Here is a 24,009-nt window from a genome sequence, read left to right as displayed (position 1 = left end):
AAGGAAACCTGTAAGTAGGTCTTATTTTCAGAGGATGTCTTATTTTCCGGGAAACATGGTAGCTCTCTGGAACCAGACTAATTTACAGGTGGACTTGTTTGGACATGTGCCAAATACCAACTGTCCAAAAATATGTGCTAACAGACCCTGCATAGGAAATAATATCAGTCTTCCTCACTTGTTCCTTCATGGGCAGGGAAATGCCCAGAGTCCTTGGAGTCAGACTCCTGATTTCAGGCATCAGCTCTCTCACATGCCAGAGGTTAGACATGGGATGACTGTGTCACACACACCACCCGTCGGGTCTCAGTTTCCCTTCTTGTAAAGTGAGTGATTTTCTTCCTCCATCACGGGTTTTCTAACATTCGCAACAATGAATGTGTGTTCAGGGCCTGCGGCTGGGCAGTGAGTGGCATCGGAGCAGGGAAAACGCGCTGGGAAGGCCAAGGCTGACGACACATAAGTGCTTTTGTGAAGCTAATGGTCAGTGGTAAAGGGGGTTTTCGGCATAAAATAATTATTTATGGACCACCTAGTTCTCATATGGTGACTCCCCTTCAGACTTGTCTTGTCTGAGCTGCTTTTATTTCTGCTTTTGGCAGTTATTTGCTTTCTCGGTGCAGCCTTCTGTATGAGAGACTTGGAGAAGCAGGAGAGGAGGCCGGTTTCCTTGGCTCCTGCATCATTGTTTTTTAGTAATGTGTTGAGTGCCTGCTTTTCCAATATGATGTCATCGTGCCTATTAAAAATTCCCCAAATACTCTTTGCCAAAGGTTTTTTGTTTGTTTGTTATTTTAATCCTCACCCGAGGGTATGATTTTTTTTAATTGATTTTAGAGAGAGAGGAGAGAGAGAGAGAGAGAGAGAGAGAGAGAGAGAGAGAGAGAGAGAGAGAGAGAGAACATCAATATAAGAGAGAAACATCAAACTGGTTGCTTCCCATGCACACCCAGATCGGGGATGGAACCCACAACTTTTTGTACTGGATGACACTCTAACTCACTCACCCTGCCAGGGTGCCAAAGGTTTCTCAAAAGATAGTAAAACATCTGTCTTTTTTCTGTAATTCTGTACTAAGATTTTAAATCAAAGAGGAGATAAAAGGGCTGGCCTTTGAGTACAGTATATTCCAGGAAGCACACAGGTAGGTCACTCTAGAAGCCAGCCTGTTGCTGTCCTCTGCACCGACTTGGGAAAATCAGAGCTCTGCATTTATTGCACCAGCACACTGGGCTGCCTAGAGATGTTAAAGTCACCGGGGCAGTCTGGGGTTCAGCTGTGAGCCGTCGAACTTGCAGATCCTAAAATCTATTCCCAACTGTCAATGCATAGAGCCATCACCACACAGGGTAGGTAGCGTTAAGTAAACAACTCGCAAAAAATTAAATTTATAATCATGAATATAAAAGTAGTCCTAGTTTATAATGGAAAAGTAAGAAAAGCAGCAACACAGCATCCTTCCTGAGAACTGTCAGATTGCCAGTTTTCACACGTACCCGCCCTCTGTGGGAACACCCAGCATTGCCCGGACTTGCAGGCAGCCAGGCGGGGAGGCAGAATGTAAGCAGCAGGCAAAGGAGGAGGCGTCCCAGGCTGGGCAGACAGGATGGGCCGGAATCCGGAGGCCAGATAAAACAGGTCACGTCCTGAGAAAATTAATCCATTCATTTATCCCTTGGAGTTTATCTTAACTAGCTTGGGCAAAGCAGCATAAACTTTATCAAAGCTGTAGCTAGCAGCTGCAGATAGTCGCTGCTCATCAATCTTTCATATCGTGAGCCCTTCCTAAGTCTTCAGACTCTATTTAAAAGCCCCCTCAGCTCACATCTACGGGTTGTTTCTGGCGAGAAGAGCACCTCTTTCGGCCTGCCTCTTGGATTCACCATTCCAGCCTGTTCCTCCTTTGCTCTGTGACCCATGGCCACTAACTAACCCTGTCCCTCTCCCCAGTCAGTGCTATCTGCTAGAACCTCAGGGAATTGAATGCAGGCATTCAAGTTGAAGAATAATGAAAGCAAGAGCAGTGTGGAAAGGTCAGAGCTAGACTAGAATCTAGGAGTGGCCCTTGGAGAGCTGCCTGCTGCATCTGTGATAGTGTACAATAGTGATAATTAAAAAATACTTTGGGAATTGTCACTCTCTAAAGCCAGCGCTGCCTCTAGCTCACCAAGCTCCAGCCAAAAAAGAAGGGGGTTACATAAGGAGGTCTTTACACCAGGGCTGGTGCACAGCAGACTGACTGCATGCAAATCGAGTGATGGTAAAGCACTTGGGGGGGGAGGGGTACTACAATGTGAGTGGAGACTAGCTACAAAAACCACCCACAACAGTGCGCCCTCTACTGGAGGGGTGAAGAAGCCTCATCGTTACAGGCCTGGTACCACAGCGCTCTGTGAAATTAGACATTAACAAAAGTCCACTGAACTTTTGATTTAACAAACTTCCTTGGTGAGAGAAATGGCTCAGGGCTTCAATCCAGTCCTGCACTTCCAGAGCACAGCCCATGGTGCTTTGCAGGAGGCAAGTGAGGCCTATCTGGTTGGCCTCTTTGAAGACACCAACCTGTGGGCTATCCATGCCAAACAAGTAACAATTATGCCAAAAGGCATCCAGCTAGCACACCACATACCACATATGTGGAAACATGCTTAAGAACCCACTATGATGGGAAACATTGCATTTTTTAACAAAAACAAAAAAAATCTCTTCTTCCTGTTACTGGTAGTGCTGAACATTAGAAGTTTTTCCTCATAGGATCAAAAGGAAACTGCAAGTGGAAAATAGGGGACAGAAACCAGGTATTGGCAGATTTTTCATTTTCATTTGTGTGGGAATTTTTAACATAAATGCGGGAACATAAAGCATTAATGCAAGTCAGAATGTTTCTGTGAACAAGTTTCAGCAGTTCAACTTCATAACAATTATACATAAGCCTGTTCAAATTTTCTGGACAATGCCAGCATTTGGACATGTTTTGTTTGTTGTTGTTTTTAAAAAGTTCATTTCTCATTGATGGTGGGGGAAAGTGCTTCAGGCTGCAGAGAGAGCACAGAGGTACAGCTGTGATGGGCAGAGAAGTCAGTAGGAAGATGCGTCAGGAGAAGATGTCAGAGTCCTGGAGTCCTGGGAGCCCTCCGCCTGCCCACTCCTTCCAGATCTACCTTGCCCCAAGCGTACTTCCTTTTAAAGAGAGATGGTGGGCCGAAACCGGTTTGGCTCAATGGATAGAGCGTCGGCTTGGGGACTGAGGGGCCCCGGGTTTGATTCCGGTCAAGGACATGTACCTTGGTTGCGGGCATATCCCCAGTAGGGGGTGTGCAAGAGGCAGCTGATCGATGACTCTCTCTCATCAATGTTTCTAACTCTCTATCTCTCTCCCTTCCTCTCTGTACAAAATCAATAAAATATATTTTTTTTAAATAAGTTTTAAAAAAATAGAGAGAGATGGTGGGACCAAGGCTGCCTCCTCTGGGTGATGTGTCTCTCCCTGAAAAACACACGAACACAGATAGAGTGTGTTATACTCTTATTAATTAACCTGATTTTCCATTTTGCCAGGAGTATTTCATAAGGAGTCTGTATTTTCATAGAACCTAGTAAAACTGCTAGAAACAGGCCAATAAGCTCTGTAGTTCCCAATGGCTGAAGCTAAGCTTGGCTGTTTTACAAGGACTCAGAAAACAAAGAGGTAGAAGCCAAATAACTCTCCTTGGTAAGGCTCTAGTCAGGCGTGGCTTGGTGGCTAACATTCACTTTAAATGGGACTCAGTCAGAATGGGAACTTGGCCCCTTGCTTCACCCCACCAGCCTGCAAAGCCCTGCTTGACAGTGGTGCCTATGTGACATGGAAGAGGAGACCAAGGCGTTTGCTGTTCACACACTGCTCTAGCAGTGAGGTGGAAACAGGAATTTATAGGAAAACACTGGGAAAAACTGTTTTCTTTAAAATTGCTTATTAGATCCCTGGCCATTGTGGTTCAGTTGGTTGAGCATCATCCCATACATGGAAAGATCACCGGTGTGATTCCTGGTCAGGGTATATACTCAGGCTGTGGGTTCAATCCCAGATTGGGGTGTATATGGGAAGCAGCCAATAGATGTTTCTCACATCAATGTGTGTGTGTTCTCTCTTTCTTCTCTCTCTCTCTCTCTCTCCCTCTCTCTCTCTCTCTCTCTCTCTCTCTCTCTCTCTATTTCTCTCCCCCCCCCCATTTCTGTCTCCCTCTCCCTTCCTTTCTCTGTGAAAGCAACAAAAACATACTTAAAAAATATGAAATACAAATATTTTTTTTAATTCCTTATTAGAGACATGAACATTTAAATTACTGTTTCATGTACATAGACTACTTCATACATAAAATAAGAAAGATATCATTCCCCCTAGAGAACTAGATCTGTGAACCACTATTTAGAGCAGTTCACGTAGAGAACCTGCAATTTAATAAGTCTGAGAAAAGGTTCGCCTGGCGTCCCCTATATTTTTCCTCCCTGCTTACTCGATTATACAAGTACTTCCACAGCAAGCAGACCTCTAATGGTGTACACTTCAATGAAAGAGAAATGGTGCTTATTGTAAAATAAATTCTTGGGTGTAAGTAAATTACATACCACTTCCCATACTTTTTTTTCCTCCAAATTACCCATTGCTTTAAGTGAAAACAGGCTTTAGTTAAAAAAAAAAAAAAAAAAAAAAAAAAAATGTTTTATGAACAGTCAGAACATTTCTCAAGGACCAATCTTCCTTCTCCCTGCTGATAAAATGTAGTTATGTTTCCGTTTTCCAATAACCTTCTGCTGATGAGCCAAGAAATGTCAAAACTTCATTAACAGCTCACCAGCAAAACCTGGGAACTGCTCTTTCCAACCACCAGGATCCAACTTCCGTCCCTCTCTTAGCAAATGAGCCCACTCTGCCTCCATTCGCATTGAGGCAGGTGTTCCAGGGCCCACTGAGGGCTCTCGGCTTCACGCACGGGAAAGAATTTGAACATGAGCCAGCGTAGAGCTTTAAGGGAAAGTGAAGCACTGAGACAGAGAATGTGCCACGTCACACACAGCAGCTCACCTTTACTGAAACTTGCTTCCTTTGTTGAGGTTCATCTAACTGGGGGGGTGGGGTATTCAGTGAGGGGGAGGAATAATCAGGACCTTTTTTGGGGGGAAAGGGGGGGAAGATTTCTCAGAGGAGCTCCCACAGTCATTTTGTGTCCGTATATGGTCTTTCTGTTTATTGCAATGAGCATACAACGATGCTAGGGGTTACCCTTAGGTGACAGGAGTCTCCATGTTGGATCTAGCTGGTCTCTGCTGGTTTTAAGCCATAAATCCTGTATGGAGGGTGGTCTTTCTATCTTCCTGACGGTTCCCTGCAGCTGTTCTGCCACATGCCCTGCCTCAAAATGGGTGTTCATTTTACTTGTGCCACGTAGTCGCTCACCACACTCTGACCTCCTGCACCTCACAGTGATACCAGAGCTCTGATCCCGAAGGAAAACACACACATCTCCTAACGTTCTTTCTATAAATAGCACCTTCATCCAGCCTGGCAAAGCAGCTTCTTGCCTCCACACCCACAGGGGTAAATAAAGATGAATGCAAGGAGCCCTTGCTCTCCTTATTGCTCTGGCTTGACTGGAGAATAAGGGACAGAGACCAAAACAAACCAGTAGCCCAAATCCAGTTTCCCCCTAAACCCTGAACCTCACCTTGAGGCTCTACATAGGGGGCATTTCAGCAGGATTCTAGGTTTTTCCTCCCATCAATCACCAACGTATTATCACATATGTGGCACAAAAGATGTGGCCGCCTGAATTTGTGTGTGTGTGTGTGTGTGTGTGTGTGTGTGTGCGCACGCGTGCGCTAGTGATCTGGCTGTAACCGTCCCACCCTCACCAGTATTAATCATTGCTGGCTGTCTTGGCTCCTTGCTCATGGGCCATAAGTGGCACGCACATAAAATCTGTGCCTGCATTTGTATCATCCCTCTTGGTCAGTTTGTTCAGATATGTAGCCTGCACCATGCCTCCCAAGTCATCAATGTCTCATTGTAATCACAGAGCCTGACCACACAATTCAGACTGACAGGTGTCAATGTGCTGACTGGATGTAGCAGCAACACAGTAAAAGGCTGTGACACAAAGAAGCACCCACACGCACTCAGGGTGGCACTTGGTCATCAGTGGGGTGTGTTTTTCCAAAATGCATCTCGCTGAAGATGCCGCTACAATGCAACTGGATATAAACACCATGTCAGATATTTTTCGAATAAGCCTATATAACAGCTCCTTATATAATTGACATTCCAAAATCAGTGCCTTCCATGCAGAATACATCTAGCATTTGAACAGAAAGAGCCTCCAGGGGCTGTAGAACATCTTTTGCTTTTTATTGGTTGTTGGGGGGGGGGGGGGGGTCCGTGTGTGTGTGTGTGTGTGTGTGTGTGTGTGTGTCTGTAAGAACAGTTTTATTTGCAGAAGAGTCACATTGGAATCATGAGGTTGATTCTGAGCGTCACTAAAAAAATGACACCTTCCAGTCAAACATCCCATTCACCTGGGCTTTTGTGTCAGTCAATGCAGGGTGTCACGTTTCTGGTGTAGAGCCGATGACAGGAACCTGCTCACTATCAATGCATTCATGTAAACAAAACGAGGGCTTACTTACAGCATTTGGGCCAGCAGCAGAGAAGGCTGTGGCTAAAAACAGGTCAGACTCAAAGCAGCCAAACAAAGGTCTGATAGGCCATTTAAACATGATGCATTGTTTTATAGATTAACCCTGCTCAAACTCCCAAAACATGGTAACCAGGTGCAAAAAAGATTACAGTTATCCTGTCAGGTGGGTGTGAGTCTGATAACTTAACATAATATTTAACACGGAGGGACAGGACTCAGTGGTTTCCTCTTAACTTACCTGGATAGATTTGGTAGCTGTTTGAGAAGCAATAAGCCGAGTCTGGTTGAACAGTCCTTTTCCAGCAAAGGCTATTTATTTAAAGGTCTCTATACATGTAGCTGCATTGAGGGCAGACATGAATGGCTTCAAATAGGTCCCTAGGAGCAGAGCCTTAGCTGGGGATTCTTGCAGGTGTGTTATTAGGGAGTGCTCTTAGGATAGGGCAGGGATAGTAGCTGAGCAAAGACGTGGTCCTGCTGGTCTGCTGATGGGGTCAGCCTGATCTTGAAGGGAACACTGAGCCACAACGTACACCAGAGTCACCCAGGCTGAGGAAGGGGCCAGGGTCTGATGAGCCCTTAGCAGCAGCTGGGAGATGGTTGTACCAGCCAGGTGAGCGCAGGACACTAACAGAGCCATTGTGGTAGCTGAGCTGGTGGGACTAAATTTCTAGGAGCCTTGCTACATGGTGAGACATGTGGTTCTCATCCCAACCATGGCAAAGATATGATGACATGATTATGGGCCCTCACATGACCTCCTAACCATCTTTTTCTCATGGGTAAAATGGGAGAGGTGGATGGTAGGGTTGATTTTTGATGATTGACCTATACTACCAGCTCCAAAGTGAGATGATTTTAACAAGAGAAGTGGGGGGCAGGGGAGGAGGGTAGACTCCTGAGGAATGATCTAACTCCTTTCTACTCAGAGAAGGGAGTTAATTAATGTAGATATGTCCCTGAATGGCCACTCCATTACACACCCTTGTCCACCTGGAATTGCTCTGGATACACAGGCAAATCTAAGAAGACAAGCAGGAGAGCTGCCCTGAAGGCAGCTGCTCTAAAAGGGGAAGGCAAGGCTCTGTTCTCAGACAAAGCCCTTTCAAGGGAGCATTAGCGCAACCAGGCAACCTCATTTAACTGAGCCCTGCATCAAAGCAAATCAAAGGCCGAGGCTGTCCCTGCAAAGTGGCACAACCTCAGTAGCAAGAGCAATTTAGCAAAATCTATCAAAATTATAAATACATTTACTCTTTGGTTACACAACCCCTTCTCTGGGAATTTATCCTCCCGCCGTAGGTATATGAAATGACTTATATATAAAGTTATTTATTATACTAATGTTTTAAATATAGTCCAAGATTGAAAATAATCCAATGGTCCATCATAAAGGGACAACTATGGGACCATCCATCCAGGGGTCCTCAAACTTTTTAAAGTGGGGGCCAGATCACGGTCCCTCAGAGAGCTGGAGGGCCGGACTATATGAACTACTAATTCCTACTGTAACACCTCGGCTGCGCTCACTGCCCAAAAAACCTGGCAGGCCGGATCAGACTCCTCTGCGGGCCGCATGTGGCCCGCGGGCCGTAGTTTGAAGATGCCTGATCCATACAATAGAATACTGAACAACAGAGAACATTCTATGCTAATATGGAAAGTTCTCCGGGAAATATCGATATGTAAAAAAGCAAGGGGAGCCCAACCAGTGTGGCTCGTGGTTGAGCATTGACCTATGAATGAGGAGGTCACAGTTTGATTCCTAGGGCAAGGCACATGCCTGGATTGTGGGCTCGCTTCCCAGTGCGGGGCATGCAGGAGGCAACCGATCAATGATTCACTCTCATTATTGGTGTTTCTATCTCTTTCTCTCTCCCTCTACCATCAATAAAAAGATATTTTTTAAAAGCAAGGGGAAGAGTAGCATAGATTAGTATGTCATTATAAACACATATGCATGTACAATATAGGCATGCTTCTTTCTATGTGCAAAGTGGAGGCAGTAAGATTATATATTTATAATTAAGTGTATCCATGGATATCTGAAAGTAGTTTTTCTGTGTATCTGGGAAGATACAAAAAAATAAAATAAACTTCTATAAGTAGTTACCCATAAGGAATGAGGAAGTGAGTAGACGGGATGGATGGAGACATAGGTGGGATTGAAAATTCTCACCAAATGCCTTTTTATAAATTTTTTTCAGGACTTTTTCCAATCACCATTGGTTCTTCTATAAGGAAAAATGGGGTAGCTGTCTGGTTAAAAAAATAATATGGAAATTTAAAAGGCAGACATCAATCAAAGTTGACCGTCCCAACTTGCCTTATTTCATGCTTTCGATTTCAGGGGTTGGTAAGGTTTGGTCCGTATTTAACAGCTGCAGAGACCATATGGCTCAGAAAGTTGACACTATTTACTGCCTGGCCCTTTACAGAAAGGTGGCTGAGGCCAGCTTTAAGTTGCAGAGTTGTTCATGAACCAGCTGTGACTACCCTATCTGAGTTTCCGGTCCTGGGAGGTTTTGCCTTCTTGAAATCAGCTTTTCTGACCACAAATAGGTTGTGCACCAAGAACATGAGGCAGGATGTTGAACAGGTTAAGAAAAAAGACAAACTCCAAGGAGATCTGGGCTTGCTCCTCGCTTTGCACAGTTAACTTCTCAAACTCTGAGTTTCTTCATCTGTAAAAGGTAGGTCATAACAGGCCTCCCTCGTAGAGTGGTTTGGAAGGTTAAGCACGTTAATGTTGGCAAGAAGTTTAACACATCAAAAAAAGAAGTTTAATACAATATCTGCTAGTCTTATCATCTAATGTTTTGATTTTTTTATGAACAGGGCGATGACCAGTTGAATGTGTTTGGAGAGCACCCCGTGGGAGGTGAGTTTTCTTTACTGAGCAGGCTTGTCACTTGAGTGGCTTAGAACGTGTCTTTTTTGTTAATCACCAGCAGAGAGATAATAAACTACCAGCAACATGTACTTTTCCCTTAGCCAGCGAACACAGTAAGAGGGGAACTTGGGGGTCCATGGGAAGAAGCAAAGGGATGCCTTAGAGAAGCACTTCCTCCAGCCCAGAGAACACGACCCCCGAGACACCCCATGAAAAGAGGATGGTCTGAGAAAACACGCTCAGGAAATGCTTAGCACTCAGTCGCCTTTGTAAGAGTCGCACAGCAGGCTCCCGTAGGTCTGCAGCAAAGAGAGCTAGCTAACGTTAATAAAACGTTCCTCAGTTTTTGAACACACAAGTCCTTTTTCTGGAGAGTGGTTACTATTCTGCAGTGCATCATTGGGATGCAACCTAAGAAACACCCAAATTATTCTGCTTTATAATTTCTGTCATTAAAAAGTCTTGCAAAAAAAAAAAAAAAAAAAACTTAAAAAAAAAATCCAACCACAATTAGCTACACATGGAACTGAAAATAGATTACATGATCTGAACTTGAGATTGTTAAAAATGATAAGGTTCATGCTTGCCCTAAGTAAAATACCTCTTAATATTATCACTCTGTAATAAATGTTACCAGTATAGTCCATGGAAATATGTTTGTATTGACTATGAATACATACAAGAGAGTTGGCTTTCTAAATAGCCCCACTCTAATCCTGCGCTGATCCACGAGCATGAGGTGAACATGAGGTGATCGATGAAGTGTTGTTTGATGATGGCAATAGCAGTATGTGAAAATCTCAGTCACCAAATGGCATTGTGGGGGCTCATGGGGAAAGGCACACAAACACGAGTCAAGTGCAAATAATGAACCCAGACCCAGCTGGATAGGGGTTGATTGATTGCCTAATAAAGTTGCCCTTTTTTCCCGGTTATAAAATTAACACATTCATTATGGAAAACTTTTTAAAGTAGAAATTTAGAATCATCTAAAACCTTATGGACTCGAAGTAATCATAGTTAACATTTCTAGTATATTCATTCCAGAGTGTTGTTTATACTAGTATACCTATTTTTCACAGAGTTGCGAATATACATGTATATACAAATATTACCTCCAATTCTTGTGCATATCATAAGCACATGTTCCCATGTCATTAAAAACTCCCTATAACCTTAATTTGTAATGACTACATTACATGAATGCACCATTATTAATTTTAAAAAATAACTTTTTAAAAACTGTAATAGGATACAGGTATGCCAATAATAATAATAATAACCAGAGCCACTTTCCTAGATTGCAAATAAATTAAAAGATGCTCAGCTTCATAAAGTTAACTGGAAGTCCAGAGCACATGAGATGGCCCTCTGTGTTTTTGCCTTGAATAGAAAGCTCCAGATAACATAGGGCTCTGCCAGTCTCCATGGGCTACTCTGTGAAGAGCCTGTGTAAAAAAACAACAAAAATCATCCTCTGTACAAAAAAGAAATTATTTCAAAGACCCCAAATTCACTTTTCCTCTGCTTCCAGCTCTTTCTCCCCTACCTTGTTCCCCTTCTAGCCCCAAACCAATTCTTCATGTCCATTCTCTCCCTTTCTCTCCCTCCCTCCCTCCTTCCCTGCCCCCCCCCCCCCCCCCCCCACACACACACACACACATTGTTAGGCCTTTCACTCAGCTCATAGTGGACTCCTGCAAAAAGGTAGAATTGAGTATATGAATGAACTACCCCAATTCCACTAAGAGTAAGTTTTATAACTCAGAAAAATAACCTAACTTTCCAAAGTACTGAGCATCTACATAAGGCATGAAGTATAAATCAGAGCCCTATCAGTTTATTTAAAGTGCAAAACTTGTAACTTTGTCACCAAGATGGGAGATAAAAACCTTCTACTCTCTCTCCAGGTAATTGCATTCTACCTATCTCTTTAGTCAACTCACATCCATAGGATGAGCAAAAGCAGTTATTTCTGAACCAGGAAAAGGGACTGGAGCTCCACCCAAACTAGGAGCTCAGGACTGACTCCGTCCTGCCCCCCTTCTCCGGGCTCTCCCCGCTGAGAGGGCTGCCCCAGGGGCCTGGAGCTCCAACAAAAACACCAGTACCTTGAACTTTAGTGTCTTTGCTTTAAAACTGCATGCAAACTTCTCATGAAATGGAACAAATCACGATATCCTACATTGCAAGATATTACTGTCTAGTCTATGTATCTTGCAATCTGTAAAGTATCTTCCTTAGCAGTAGGGTTCACAAGAATAATAAAGTATTCAAAATTGTCTTCTCCTCCTCTATCTGTAGCCACATCTGCCCAGCGGAGGGAAGCATTCAGCTTCATGTTGTTTTGTCTAGCCTGGTGCTCTGTAAACATGACTTTGAATGTGAACTCTTGGTACCATAGTCCACAACACGCCACACCCACCCACTGGTTTAGAAACTATGCCGGGCCTTTGCCTAAGCACAACAAAGAAACTTTTCTGGAAGTTCTTATTTGTGGAATCAGCCTGCCATCCCCACCCCTATCCCCAAGGGTGTGAGACTAAGCTGCTCAGAAATGAGCCAGTCCGAGAAGGACTTGAACATGGTGACTTTGTCTGACTCTGCGAAGGCCTGCATTTTGAACTTTTGCCATCCTCATTTGCCCAGGATGGCCTTTAGGTCAGAGCAGTGTCTCCCAAAGTGGCTTCTACTGAATCCCACTCTGAACGTCACAGCATCCTGAACAAGCCCACACCCGTGCTCTTGGCCTACCCAAAAGCTCTAGGTCCAGGGCAGAAGGCTGCCCCGGCCCTGGCACAGTGGAGTAAGCAGCCTGCTAACTCTCATCCTGTGGCAACAGGTTCAACTCCTGACTGCATGTAAAGTCTAATCTTCATCAATGGGCCCTAAAGCAAGGGTGCAATATTTGTCTCTGCTCCTCTCTGAAGCAGTCTTGAGTAGGACTGCAGTTGTCTCTATCCTCAGATCCTCACTCTAAACACGGTTTTAGTTCGAGGCACCCCTGCTTCCAGACTCAAGCAGTAACCATTGGCATTTTCTGAGCCTTGAGACTGGAGCTCCCAGGGTCATTCCCAGTCCCAGTTTTGGGTTGTGGTCATCTCTTCAGGGGACCTCACTCTCACCCACGGTCTCTTAGAATTTTGGTTTACCTTAGGAAGATGTCTTAAACATACAGCATCCATATTGGCCCAGGGACAAAGGGGGCCATTGCCTCATGTGGCCTATTCATTTACAGGTCATGGGTATTTGAACCAATTAGAGATCATTGGGTCCAGCATCTGTATTTTACAAATGGGGAAACTGAGGTGCAAGGAAAAGAAGTCATTTGCCTAAGTCAAGTCAGGTGACAGCAGGATGAAAAATGGAGCTCGTGTCTACCCATCCCTCCTGACTGCCTACTACAGCACGTGACAACTGAGCATCTGTTAGGGCTCCACAGACTCCAGAGGGTTTCACACTTCAACAAAATGTCTGATCATATCTTTGCCTTAAAGCAGTGGTTCCCAAAATTCAGTCTTTACTTGTCACCTTTGTGATTTTTGCTTTATCTCTTTACTGTTTATTATACTACTAGTAGCCCTGCACACGAACTCGGGCACCAGTAGCACCAGTGCCCTCCAGTAGCTCTTGGCCTGCTGTCTTGCCCTCCTATAGCTCTCCCCGCCCCCCCCTCGATCCAAACCCCCTCATTGCTTGCTGCCCTGCCCCCGCCTATAGCTCTCCACTGCCCGCTTGTAGCTCGCTGCCCCACCCTCCTACTGATCCATGTTGTTACCTAGTCGGTTGTTACGCTTCACAGCATAACAACCATTTGCTCATTTTATCTTTATTATATAGGATAATTACTTATATAATACTTTTCATTAAATTGACTCACTATTATTATTTATATATATTTATTTTAAAAATAAGATTTATATCACTGCCTTAAATGGAAAATAGCATTATTTTTCTGTACATAGGAACTATTTGTAAATGATTGTCTTCCGGACTGTCTTTATCAAAGAGAGATTAGTAAACGTTAAAAAATATGATTTGACTCACAACTGAGACACAAAAGAAATAAAGTAATTTTTTAAAAATTGTCTTTATTTGCAGTTAATGCTATTTAATGGCTTATCAGTTTCACTACGTAAAGGTGATCACTTGTGTTTAAATGAAAATATGTTACCTGGGTCTAGGAATAGGCTGTAATGGTCACTGGTGCTGTTTCATTATGGAGTATTAACACACTTACTCAACTTCAAGCTTCTTATCAAGTAAAATTGCAAGATTTTGGTTTTTACGTACAATGAGCAAAACCAGGGTTTCAATACAGTGCTTCCTGCCAATAACTTCAATTATTCTTACTTTACAGGTTTCATGGAAGATTTGAGGAAGTGTAAGATTATTTTCATGATTGGTGAGTAACAGCCCTCAACTTTCTAATGCAATTGCTAATAATAACAACTTGGTACGGGAAAGGCTATTCATTTCTCCCCTCTGAAGTCTCACCCCGTTGTTAGTAAAGATAACACCGAGAGGTTTTCAGATTGCTGCGTCCGTTTGCACCGTTTTACATTGCTTTTGGATTTGTATCTTTTCAGCACAGACAACGTAGGATTCTCAATGGTCCTTCCCACTTCAGCATCATTTGTGAGGGTTGTTACCCTGGACTGTCACATTTAGTCACCCACCAAATCCTTACTGGGTGTTGGACCCAGGCTGGGCAGTGAACAGGGATCTCAGAGCTTCCATCTTAGATGAAAAAGAAGAACTAATCAAAGTTTTATCACAAAATTAGAAAGGCTATAAAGAGCTGAAATAGAACAACTTACATGGAGGGTTTGGGGTAGAATTGGGTTCGTACTTTATACAGGGTAATTAGGGAAGGTTTCCCTTGGAAGTGACATTTAAGCAGAGAACTAAAGGAAGAGATGGGGTGATTGAAGGGATTTATTTGGGGAGTGGGGGTGGTGAGAGAAGGGAAGAATTCCAGCTAAAAGAACATGTGTTAAGCAGCAACAATTCTTGAACCCAACCTGGATTCTGTTTCTGACTTACTTGCCTCTAGTTGACTTGCCCCCTGGGCTCTGGATGCATTTTTGCCACACTTACTCTGCTTTCTTTCCGGAAAGTAAAAGTGCATTATTTCTACTCCTTACTGAAGAGAAACGTATTTTCCAAAGAAATTTTTCTTTTCCCCATAAACTTTACTCAGTTTTCTTGGCATCAAGGCCAAGACTCAGTAAATTATACTTCCTGTTTAGCTTTTATCTTAGGGGTCAAATTAGGAAGAGGAGGGCCCCTTTAAACTTGGTGTTCAGGAATCCAAGGAATGATCCTTTATTATCATATAGACATCTGCATTTTTGACAATACGGTGCCGAAAGGGTTTCTAAAAATAATACCACATATTTTGTGGTGGTTGTTACCGTCTCTAACATTAATATTATTCCAGATGTACCCATTGTGTAGCACTCACCGTTGAATTTTGAACTGTGTTTCCAAACATCACTTCTATCTGTCTGATAATAAAGATTTCAGCTCCCCTGTTGCTAAGTCCTGTGCCCTTTAGGTCAAATAGCACAATATAAAATCTTTGACATCAGACAAAGCTTGAGATCCCAGAAGGTCTACAGATCACTCTCAGAACTGCCGCTCTGAACAAAAAGCTTTTCTTCTATCCAAACAACCTCTCCAGTATGTCATCTTATTGGTCAGTCACTATTCTAGTGGGGGGGAAAAGTATTCCAGCTTATTGTGTGGGCAATAGAAGGTAGAAAGCCACTGTGATCTGAGGGAAAATAATAGTTGTTCTTCTAGGGCACTTTCTGGGCTCTGCTTGAAAATTAAGGCTTTGGTTCCAAACACTTCTTGACAGATGGCAGAATGACTTTTGGGGCTGTGTTATTATTGCAGGTCAATTTGAGCTCGTGAAAATACTCATGATGTCATACATAGCAGTTTTGATGAGTTTTTATAAACAAGAGCCAGTTGATTTCAGTGAAACAAGGGTGGCTTTTTTTTTCTATATGAGAAGGTGGCTGGGTTATTTTAGTTTTTAAATTATTGACTTGGCCTCTACCAGAACCGCAGTGGAGCGGCAGTATTAGCCGAGGGTAGGGTGACATTCTCACTGTTGGTCATAAGATAAAATTAATGTCCTTAAAGCACTCTCCCCCACTTTCAAAGTGTCTATTATTCGTTCCCCTTTGTCCACAGAAAAGTCTAGACTCCTTAGACTGGCCTTCAAGTCCTCTCCCTACAGGCTCAATGTGTCTTTCCCATTTCCCACTGCATCCCAAGTCTTCCGCTCCAACCCCGCCTGCATCGTTATTATCTGAATGTTTCTCGCTTTTGCCAATCTTTTTACTTGCACTGTCTTCTCCCCTAGCTAATCAGGCCCCAAGGAGCGGTGATCTTCTGTAATCACCAGCCTTCCCACCCACCCTGAGCTCCTCCGTCCCTCATCCCTCATGTCTGCATCGCTCATTTAGATGCCCCATAATGACTAGAACAACAAATATTCATTGGAATAATGAATTCTTTAAGAAGCAGTGTGGTCAGTTTCCATAACAACCGGAACAGCAATTGGAATTCCTGGAATGGAGCGGGCAGGCAGGTTGCTGCGGTAGCTGTTTGTGGCAGGCGGGTTTTCAGGTTAATTAGGAGCCTCATCAGCTGCTCCTTACTCCATGGAGCTGCTACCCTGTAACTGGGAACAAGCAGCATCAACTCCCTCCTTTCGTCGCCTCTCGCCCTAAGCTGGTGCTATTTTTTGCTCATTTTCAAAACACTTATAAGTAGAGGTAGGCAATAACGCTGACAGTCATCTGAGTGGGGGGAAATGTTCTGGGAATGTGGACCAACGGTGGCCCAGATGGACCTCACTGGCCCCTTAAATGTTTTGTGAATATTACCTCTTTGTTCAGGAAGGAAGCAGCTCGGTCACTGTTTATAGACACACCTTGCAAAGGACAGATAAGGGATTCGCAGGCTAGAGCCTGGTGATCAGAAGGATTGGAAAAGGTCTTATGGGCTTTGGTTGTTCACACAAGATACAGAACTATGCTAATCTATAAGACAGGGACACGGTCATCAGAGAAAATGAAAAATTATCTGGAAAACGTAAAAAAGCCCTCATTATATCCCACTAACAGGCTCCCAGAGTTTTTCACAACTTTTTCTAGAACATTTCTCTCTCTCTCTTTTTTTTATCTTTTGATCATTATCTATTATGGCTTCTTTTTCCCTTGTCTGCTTTTCATAGCCTGCCTATCACCTGAATTCCCATTATTCCTCTTCAAAGCCGCAGTAGTAGTGCTTCAATTTGGAAAATGATCTGACTTTCCAGATGAGGTGTGTGATGCTAATGGCATAATGATCAAGTCATCATTCAGTGGCCTGAATTTCAGTGTGTCGGGGACACAGATGGCCTTGTGTACCTTGGCATTGGTGCTGATAAACTGCTTTTAAGTAGTAAGCAGAGGTACTTGTACAGTATTTTTGTGTTATTGTGTGCATTTTTAACCACTGAACAACTATTCCTATTTATTTCTTGGAGAAAAACCAGAGCAATGAGAATTTTTGTTCAAAGCTTAATATTTCAATGAGTAAGTCTAATTTTTAGAGTGTTTTCTTGGGTCTCAGGTTGAATTTTTTTTGGAATTGATTTACATGTTTGGTTAAATTAAAAAATAAAAATGAGCCTTAACCGGTTTGGCTCAGTGGATAGAATATCAGCCTGAGGACTGAAAGGTCCCAGGTACTATTCCAGTAAAGGGCATGTACCTTGGTAGTGGGCACATTCTTAGTAGGGGGTGTTTAGGAAACAGTTGATCGATTTCTCTCTCATCTATGTTTCTAACCTTCTATCCCTCTCCCTTCCTCCCCAGAAAAAAAATTCAATAAATGATATTTAAATAAATTAATAAATAAATAAAAACTACTTGGGGGAAAAAAATAAAAAACAAATCTGATTGTTTTAACTTGATGCAGCTTAAATAGAAGCCAGTGTTTATGTGGCTTCTCCATATCCTAAAATAGCTGCTGGTGCTCCAGCCATTACATCCTAAGTCCTTTAAACAGGAAAGTGGAAATGGGGGAGAAAGTCATCCTTTTTCGCTTTTGGGTCACTTCCTGGATGTTGTATTCACCATTTCTTCTTCTATCCCATTGGTCACAGGACACTTTCATCTGCAAGGCAGGCTGGTAAATGCATATATTCCAAGTAGTCATGTGCCCATTTAAAAATCATGAGGTTTAATGTTTTAGAGAAAAAGAGAGCACAGGCATTGTGTTTCTACTCTAATTCTAAAGCAGGCTTTCTTCTCCCGACAGCGGGAAAAGTAGGTTTGACTTTTTTTAAGTTTTGGTTTTTAATCATCCCTGGTAGGACTGAGCTTACCAGACATCCATGGCAGCAGCAGGAAGTAGAATTAAGCTGGGCCTCCAAGAGGTGGAGAGTCCACCCTCACAGCCAGGACAGTAGCCCGGCCAGCAGCCAGAGGCTGCAGCTCTGCGTTGGAAATGCTTCTTGGGCTACCCACCCATCTCCGTAATGCCACCCCTTCCCTCTCACACCCCACTGTGGTATCAGTGAACTGGAAGGGACTATTTTAGCCTTGAGCCCTCGTGGAGGGCACTGGCTGCATCTCTTGGTCTTCCCTGCAGATGAGAGGGCCTCTTTCTGTTGGACAACTATTGTCCTTAGGATGGACTTCCTAAGACTTAGTCAAAAATATGCATTGTTCATCAACATGAGATCATGCACCTCATTGCACCTTTTTGCACTTAATAAAATGCCATGAGCATTTTTCCAAAATTATAGAACAATATTCTATGTCGTTTTTAAAAGATTTTTTGTAATTAAACTGAAACACTCAAATCGTAAGTGTGTAGCTGGATGGATTTTCACTCAGTGGACATACCCATCTTCCTAACATGCAGATCAAGTATGAACATAACCAGCATCCCGGGAGGCTCCCTTCAGCCCCTTCTATTCAATGCCCACTGCAAAGAATGCCATAGATACGGTATTTTTGAACTTCATATGCATGAAATCATACTGTATGTATTCATTTGTGTCTTCTTTGAATACATAGTTTTAATGACTGCATACTATTGCTATATTATAATTTATTCAGCTTATTCATATGGTGGTTCATTTCCCCCCAATTTTTTGCTTTCATTAAAAATGCTATAATATCTATGCAACAAATAAATGTCTTTCCCCTTAAGATAAATTTCTTAATGTGGAAACTTTTAAGACTTTGACCAATATTACCAAATTGCCCTTCAGAAAGGTGACATCAAATTTTACATTCTCATCACAGCATAGACTTTCAGTGTCTGTGGTGTGACCCAAAATTGAATACAAAACCCCAGGTGCATTTCAACTAACACCCACCAAATATGCTCCTGCCTGTCTTAAATGCCCTCACTTTCTTCTACAGTACAAGAATAGGTTGCAAGCACAAATATCCTCCGAGTTCTCTGACAAAAAAACAAAAGCATAGACTGGTAGGGCTGGAAATGACCTTGGAATTTATCAAGTCCAATGAGCTTATTTTCAGATGAAAATATAGAAGCCCGAAGATGAGAAATATCAGAGCAGACAGGTTCCCAATGAAAATAAAACCAGAAAACAATGTGTAGGAAAAAAGCTGCACAGAAATAAAACAAAATGTCTTTTTAGTAGTTATCTTTAGAGTCATGATAATTTTTTCCTTTTACTTTTCTGAGTTATCTATATCTTTAATAAGAAGCATATATTTCTTTTGCAGTGGAGAAAAACTATTTTCTAGGAGAGAAAAAAAAAAAGAGAAAGACTAAGTATAAATTGCCAATCATATTCATTTAATGCATGCCTAAGATCATAGGGGGAAAGCAGGAAATAAGGTGATTTCATAAACTTGAGAAGAATCTGGAAGTGACAGAGCAATGAAGTCCAATATTTCAGAGACCAAAACTAGCAGAGCCAGAGGAGGCAACTTTGGGAGGCTCCAGTCTGTACATTGGGTGGGTTTGTATCTGAGAAAGGCCCTGGAGACCCCTGGGTGAAGAAACTAAGGGTAGGTTTTGCAGTGGTGTTTCCTCCTGAGTAGTTTGGAAATCTGCTCTTTGTCCATTTGGAGATGGGTTGAGGATGGAGGTGGAGTGAGGATGGAGATGAGGTGAGGATGAAGATGGGGTAAGGATGGAGATGGGGTGAGGATAGAGATGGGCTCAGGATGGAGGCAGGGTGAGGATGGAGAGGAGGTGAGGATGGAGATGGGGTGAGGATGGAGATGGGGTGAGGATGGAGATGGAGTCAGGATGGAGATGGGGTGAGGATGGAGATGGGGTGAGGATGGAGATGGGGTGAGGATGGAGGCGGGGTGAGGATGGAGAGGGGATGAGGATGGAGACGGTGTGAGGATGGAGAGGGGGGTGAGGATGGAGATGGGGTGAGGATGAAGAGGGGGTAAGGATGGAAAGGGGGTGAGGATGGAGGCGGGGTGAGGATGGAGAGAGGGTGAGGAAGGAGGAGATGGTGTGAGGAAGAAGATGAGTCAGGATGGAGATGGGGTGAAGAAGGAGAGGGGGTGAGGAAGAAGAGGGGGTGAGGATGAAGAGGGGGTAAGGATGGAGAGGGGATCAACAACGTGTTATGAACTGATGAGCTCACCCCGCAATGTGGGGCAGAAATGTTGAGAAACCACCACCTTGGTGCCTACCCTTTCCTCTCAACCAAGACCTGAACGTTCTTTGTCTTCTGTTGATGGAAGAGTTAAAGTTATAGATTCCAATTTCAGAGTTTTTTCTTAATTAGACATCTCACATGCCTCACTGTTACTGTGGTAGGTTTTAGCTGACTGATTCCCAAAACCACAGACTATTGGAGTTGTCAAAACAGAAAAGAAATCTCCAGACTAATAAGTGGTGAGGTCTGATAGGGTTGGCAGATTTGGCTAATAAAAATACAGGACAACTAGTTCAATTTGAATTTTAGAGAAACAATGACAGTGTTAGTGTAAGTATGTCTCATGCAATGTTGAACTGGATGTCCCGAATTTCGTCGGGCAGCCCTATGGGGCCATGACAGAGGCCCCGCTCCTGGTTGACTAAAGACTGTAGTACATTTCTGAACAACAGGTTTGATTTCCTTACATGAGAGGCTCTGGAGCTAAGCAGTAACCAAGGCACAGTGGGCCTTTGGGCACAGTTTTTCATCTGCATAATAGGTTACAAATCTCACCTACTTCAAGTAGTTTTAAGGGTTAAATAAATTATTACAAATGAAACACAGAGAGAAGATTCTTATTGGGTCAAATATCAAGTCAAAAGAATTGTGAACCAGGTCTCTTTATCTGAACAGTCTGCAATGACATCTCAAACAGGTTTATCTCTGACACACTCCATAGGTGCAAAATAGGCCACAGTCTCCCTCCTATCCTGTCTGGTCTGATGCTGAGAAAACAGAAAGTTCACTTCCTCTGCAAGGGAAATAGAACCATTATCTCAGCATTATTACATTGTAAATATTAAATAACAACAAGACTCCCTGCAGTGATTATCTAGTCTAGAAGTTTCAAATAGAGCTAATAATCAGAATCACCAAGGGGATTTTCTCAAAGATCATCTCTTTATTATGGAAATATTTCAAATATTCAGCAAAGCTGAAAGAATTTTATAGTGAACACTTGTATATCCACCACCTAGATTCTACTATTAACATTAACTTGTCTCATCACATATCGGTCCTTCCATCTGTCCATCAATAGTTCCTTTATCCTTACACATTTCAAAGTAAATTGCAGATATCTGTATATTTTCTCTAGAGAACTTTCTAAAACTGTAAATTCCCAGGCTTCAACCCTGAAGATTCACAGATTGACTGATTCAAGAATGTTTTTAATACCCCAGGTAATTCTGATACACAGTTTGGGGAGAGTATCAGTCAGAAGAAGTTAAGTTCTACTATAGTAACAAGTAAGCCTTCCTAAAAATCCCTGTGATGTAGGACAACAACGATGTTTCTTCTTCTGTTTCCTCCTCTCCCTCATCCTCTTCACATTCTTACTCTGAATTAATGCTATGTGTTTGTCAACAGTTGACTTGCCTTCACTCTGATGACCGTACTGACTGAGTCCCGACTATCTAAATAATTGCCAGTATGATGGCAAAGAGAAAAGATATTTGGAAAACCTTATAGTAGAAAAAAAAAAAAAAGCCTCTGCCTACATATGATACATATTTACCTCTGCCCACATTTCATTAGCCAAAGCAAGTCACTTGGGAACTCAAGTTCAAAATCATGGGGATGAATCATCTTTCCTCAGGAAGGGAAGCTGGAATATTTAGGAAACGTATAAAAAAAATAATACAAGAAATCCCTAATTTATTCCAGACTCTTCAATGCAGATATAACCAAAGAAACAACGTGACTAAGATCACTCAGCTTAGTCCAGTGCAGGAATGATGCAGAAACAAAGTCTCCTCATTTCTAATGTCGTGTATGGGGCTACTTCCCTGAAGCTCCCAGATTGTTCATCATTCATTCAACCATTCATTCATTGATCTACTATTGAGTGCCCATCATACATCAGGCTTTGATAAATAGAGCACAGGCCCTGCCGTCAAGAAGTTTTCAGCCCCATATAAAGTTCTTTCATATGACCTTCAGCTGACCCTATCACTGGGCTGTTTCAAATAACCTGAAGCAGCAATACATTTCAGACTAATAGCGATGCTGTCAGGGATAAAGGTCTATTTTTTTCCCCACTTTTTCCAGTCAGAGAGAGTCAATTCCTAGCAACAGCCTGCTGAAACCTGGCATGGAGATACAGCTCTCCCCAGAGAGAATGTTTAAAGAGACTGACTCATGGACCCACAGTGGTTGAGGATCATTCCTAGGACTCAATCAGCTCATGATCTGATGGCATAATAGGTTTCCTCTGAAAGGAATCAATCATTAAAACCTGAACCCATCCTTGGAACCCATTTTCATTTAGAGAGAAAGACATATTTCAAGGGTTAGAAATCTGATAGATTTTTTTTTTAAATAACTTTGGGGACTATCTAAAAATAGGATTGTTTGATTTGCAAAAGACAGTTGATACTTCCACAAGCTATCACTGTGAAGACCAGCCATCCTTAAAGATGTTAAAATAGTACCATAATATAAAATGCTGTGCCTAATCTTTATAGAAGCAAGAGGTATTAGAACTTGAAGGATAGTTAAGCTTCACTAATACTAGCTGCCTTATTTAACAAATAATAATCATGATGCTTATTGAGTGTTACACTATGCCAGCTATTGTAAAGCAACATGTGATACTTCATTTTGTCCTCACAACAAATAGGCATTATAATCATCCCTATTTTGTAATTGAAGAGGTTGAAGCTCAGAGAGGATAAGTAATTAGATCAAAGTTATCTAACTGGTAAAGGTCTGAGATGTGAATCTGGAACTCTAGTTCTTTGGTCCAGTGTTCCTTTTATGTAAAAGGGAATATAGTTGTCATTTTTGTGGGGCCACACAGCTCCTAGACATTGCTGCTGACACTATGAAGGTTCTGTGGGGATCCCAACATAAAGCCGTTTCTATTCTGTGTGCTTCATCCTGGCAAAGGAAGGAAGAAAATGCAGTTAAAACATGTGTCCTGGTAGCCAGGGGAAGAGAGAATTTCAAGGTGTCAGTCAATGGTGTTAAGTGCCACTAAAGAATCAAAGATGGTAAGACTAGAAGAAGGAAACTGATGAACATAAACAGATCCAGAGACAGAGAAACATCAATCAGATCGTCAAACCTCAGAGGGAAGGTAGGGGATGGTGGGAGTAAGGGAGAGAAATCAACCAAAGGACTTGTATGCATGCACATAAGCCTAACCAATGGACACAGACAACAGGGGGGTAAGGGCATGAATGTGGGAATAAGGACACATGTAATACCTTAATAAAGAAATTTTAAAATTTTGTAAGACTAAAAAAAAGAATAGAAGAAAGTCATTAAATAATGTGACAATTATGCAGTCACTGTTGAACTTAAAAAAATTTCAGAGAGTGGTGAGGTTAGGGGATAGCTTGCAAGAGTAAAAGGAGTCAATGAAAAGGGAGGAAATGAAAAAGTGTAGTTTTAGGCTACAGTCAGGGAGAGAAAGGAAAGACTATAGGACAACTAAAGGATGCAAAGAATGGTGGAAATCTTTTTATTTGCATTGAGGAGAACTAAGCATGTTGTTATACAGAAGAGAGGAGATAGTGCCAACTGAGAGGAATAAATTTAATGTGCACAAAGAGAGAGTGAAGAGTTTGAAGTAGGCAGGAGAAAAAGATCCATTCATCAGTAAATTGTTTATTTTTTCAGCCACTATTATAAAGTGTCTACTGTGTTTAGTCACTGTGTTTGAGCATATGGTGAGCAAAACATACCCATCTATAATAATAAAAGTGTAATATGCTAATTAAACAGGA

General features: G+C 42.4%; 1 protein-coding gene across 2 annotated transcripts in view; it reads left to right on the top strand.

Annotated features, from left to right (window-relative positions):
- The window catches only part of AK5 (adenylate kinase 5), a 176,572-nt gene that overhangs the window by 125,343 nt on the left and 27,220 nt on the right, over positions 1-24,009 (top strand). For both annotated transcript variants that reach the window (XM_036443709.2, XM_036443708.2), the window contains exons 9-10: positions 9,513-9,555; positions 13,928-13,972. In XM_036443709.2, the coding sequence (XP_036299602.1) occupies positions 9,513-9,555; positions 13,928-13,972 (88 nt within the window). The remainder of the gene's footprint in view (positions 1-9,512; positions 9,556-13,927; positions 13,973-24,009) is intronic.

Source organism: Pipistrellus kuhlii, unplaced genomic scaffold, assembly GCF_014108245.1.
Source record: "Pipistrellus kuhlii isolate mPipKuh1 unplaced genomic scaffold, mPipKuh1.p scaffold_m20_p_2, whole genome shotgun sequence".
Lineage (NCBI taxonomy): Eukaryota > Metazoa > Chordata > Mammalia > Chiroptera > Vespertilionidae > Pipistrellus > Pipistrellus kuhlii.
The sequence above is the reverse complement of the archived record's forward strand: the minus strand, read 5'-3'. Positions and strand labels throughout refer to the sequence as shown.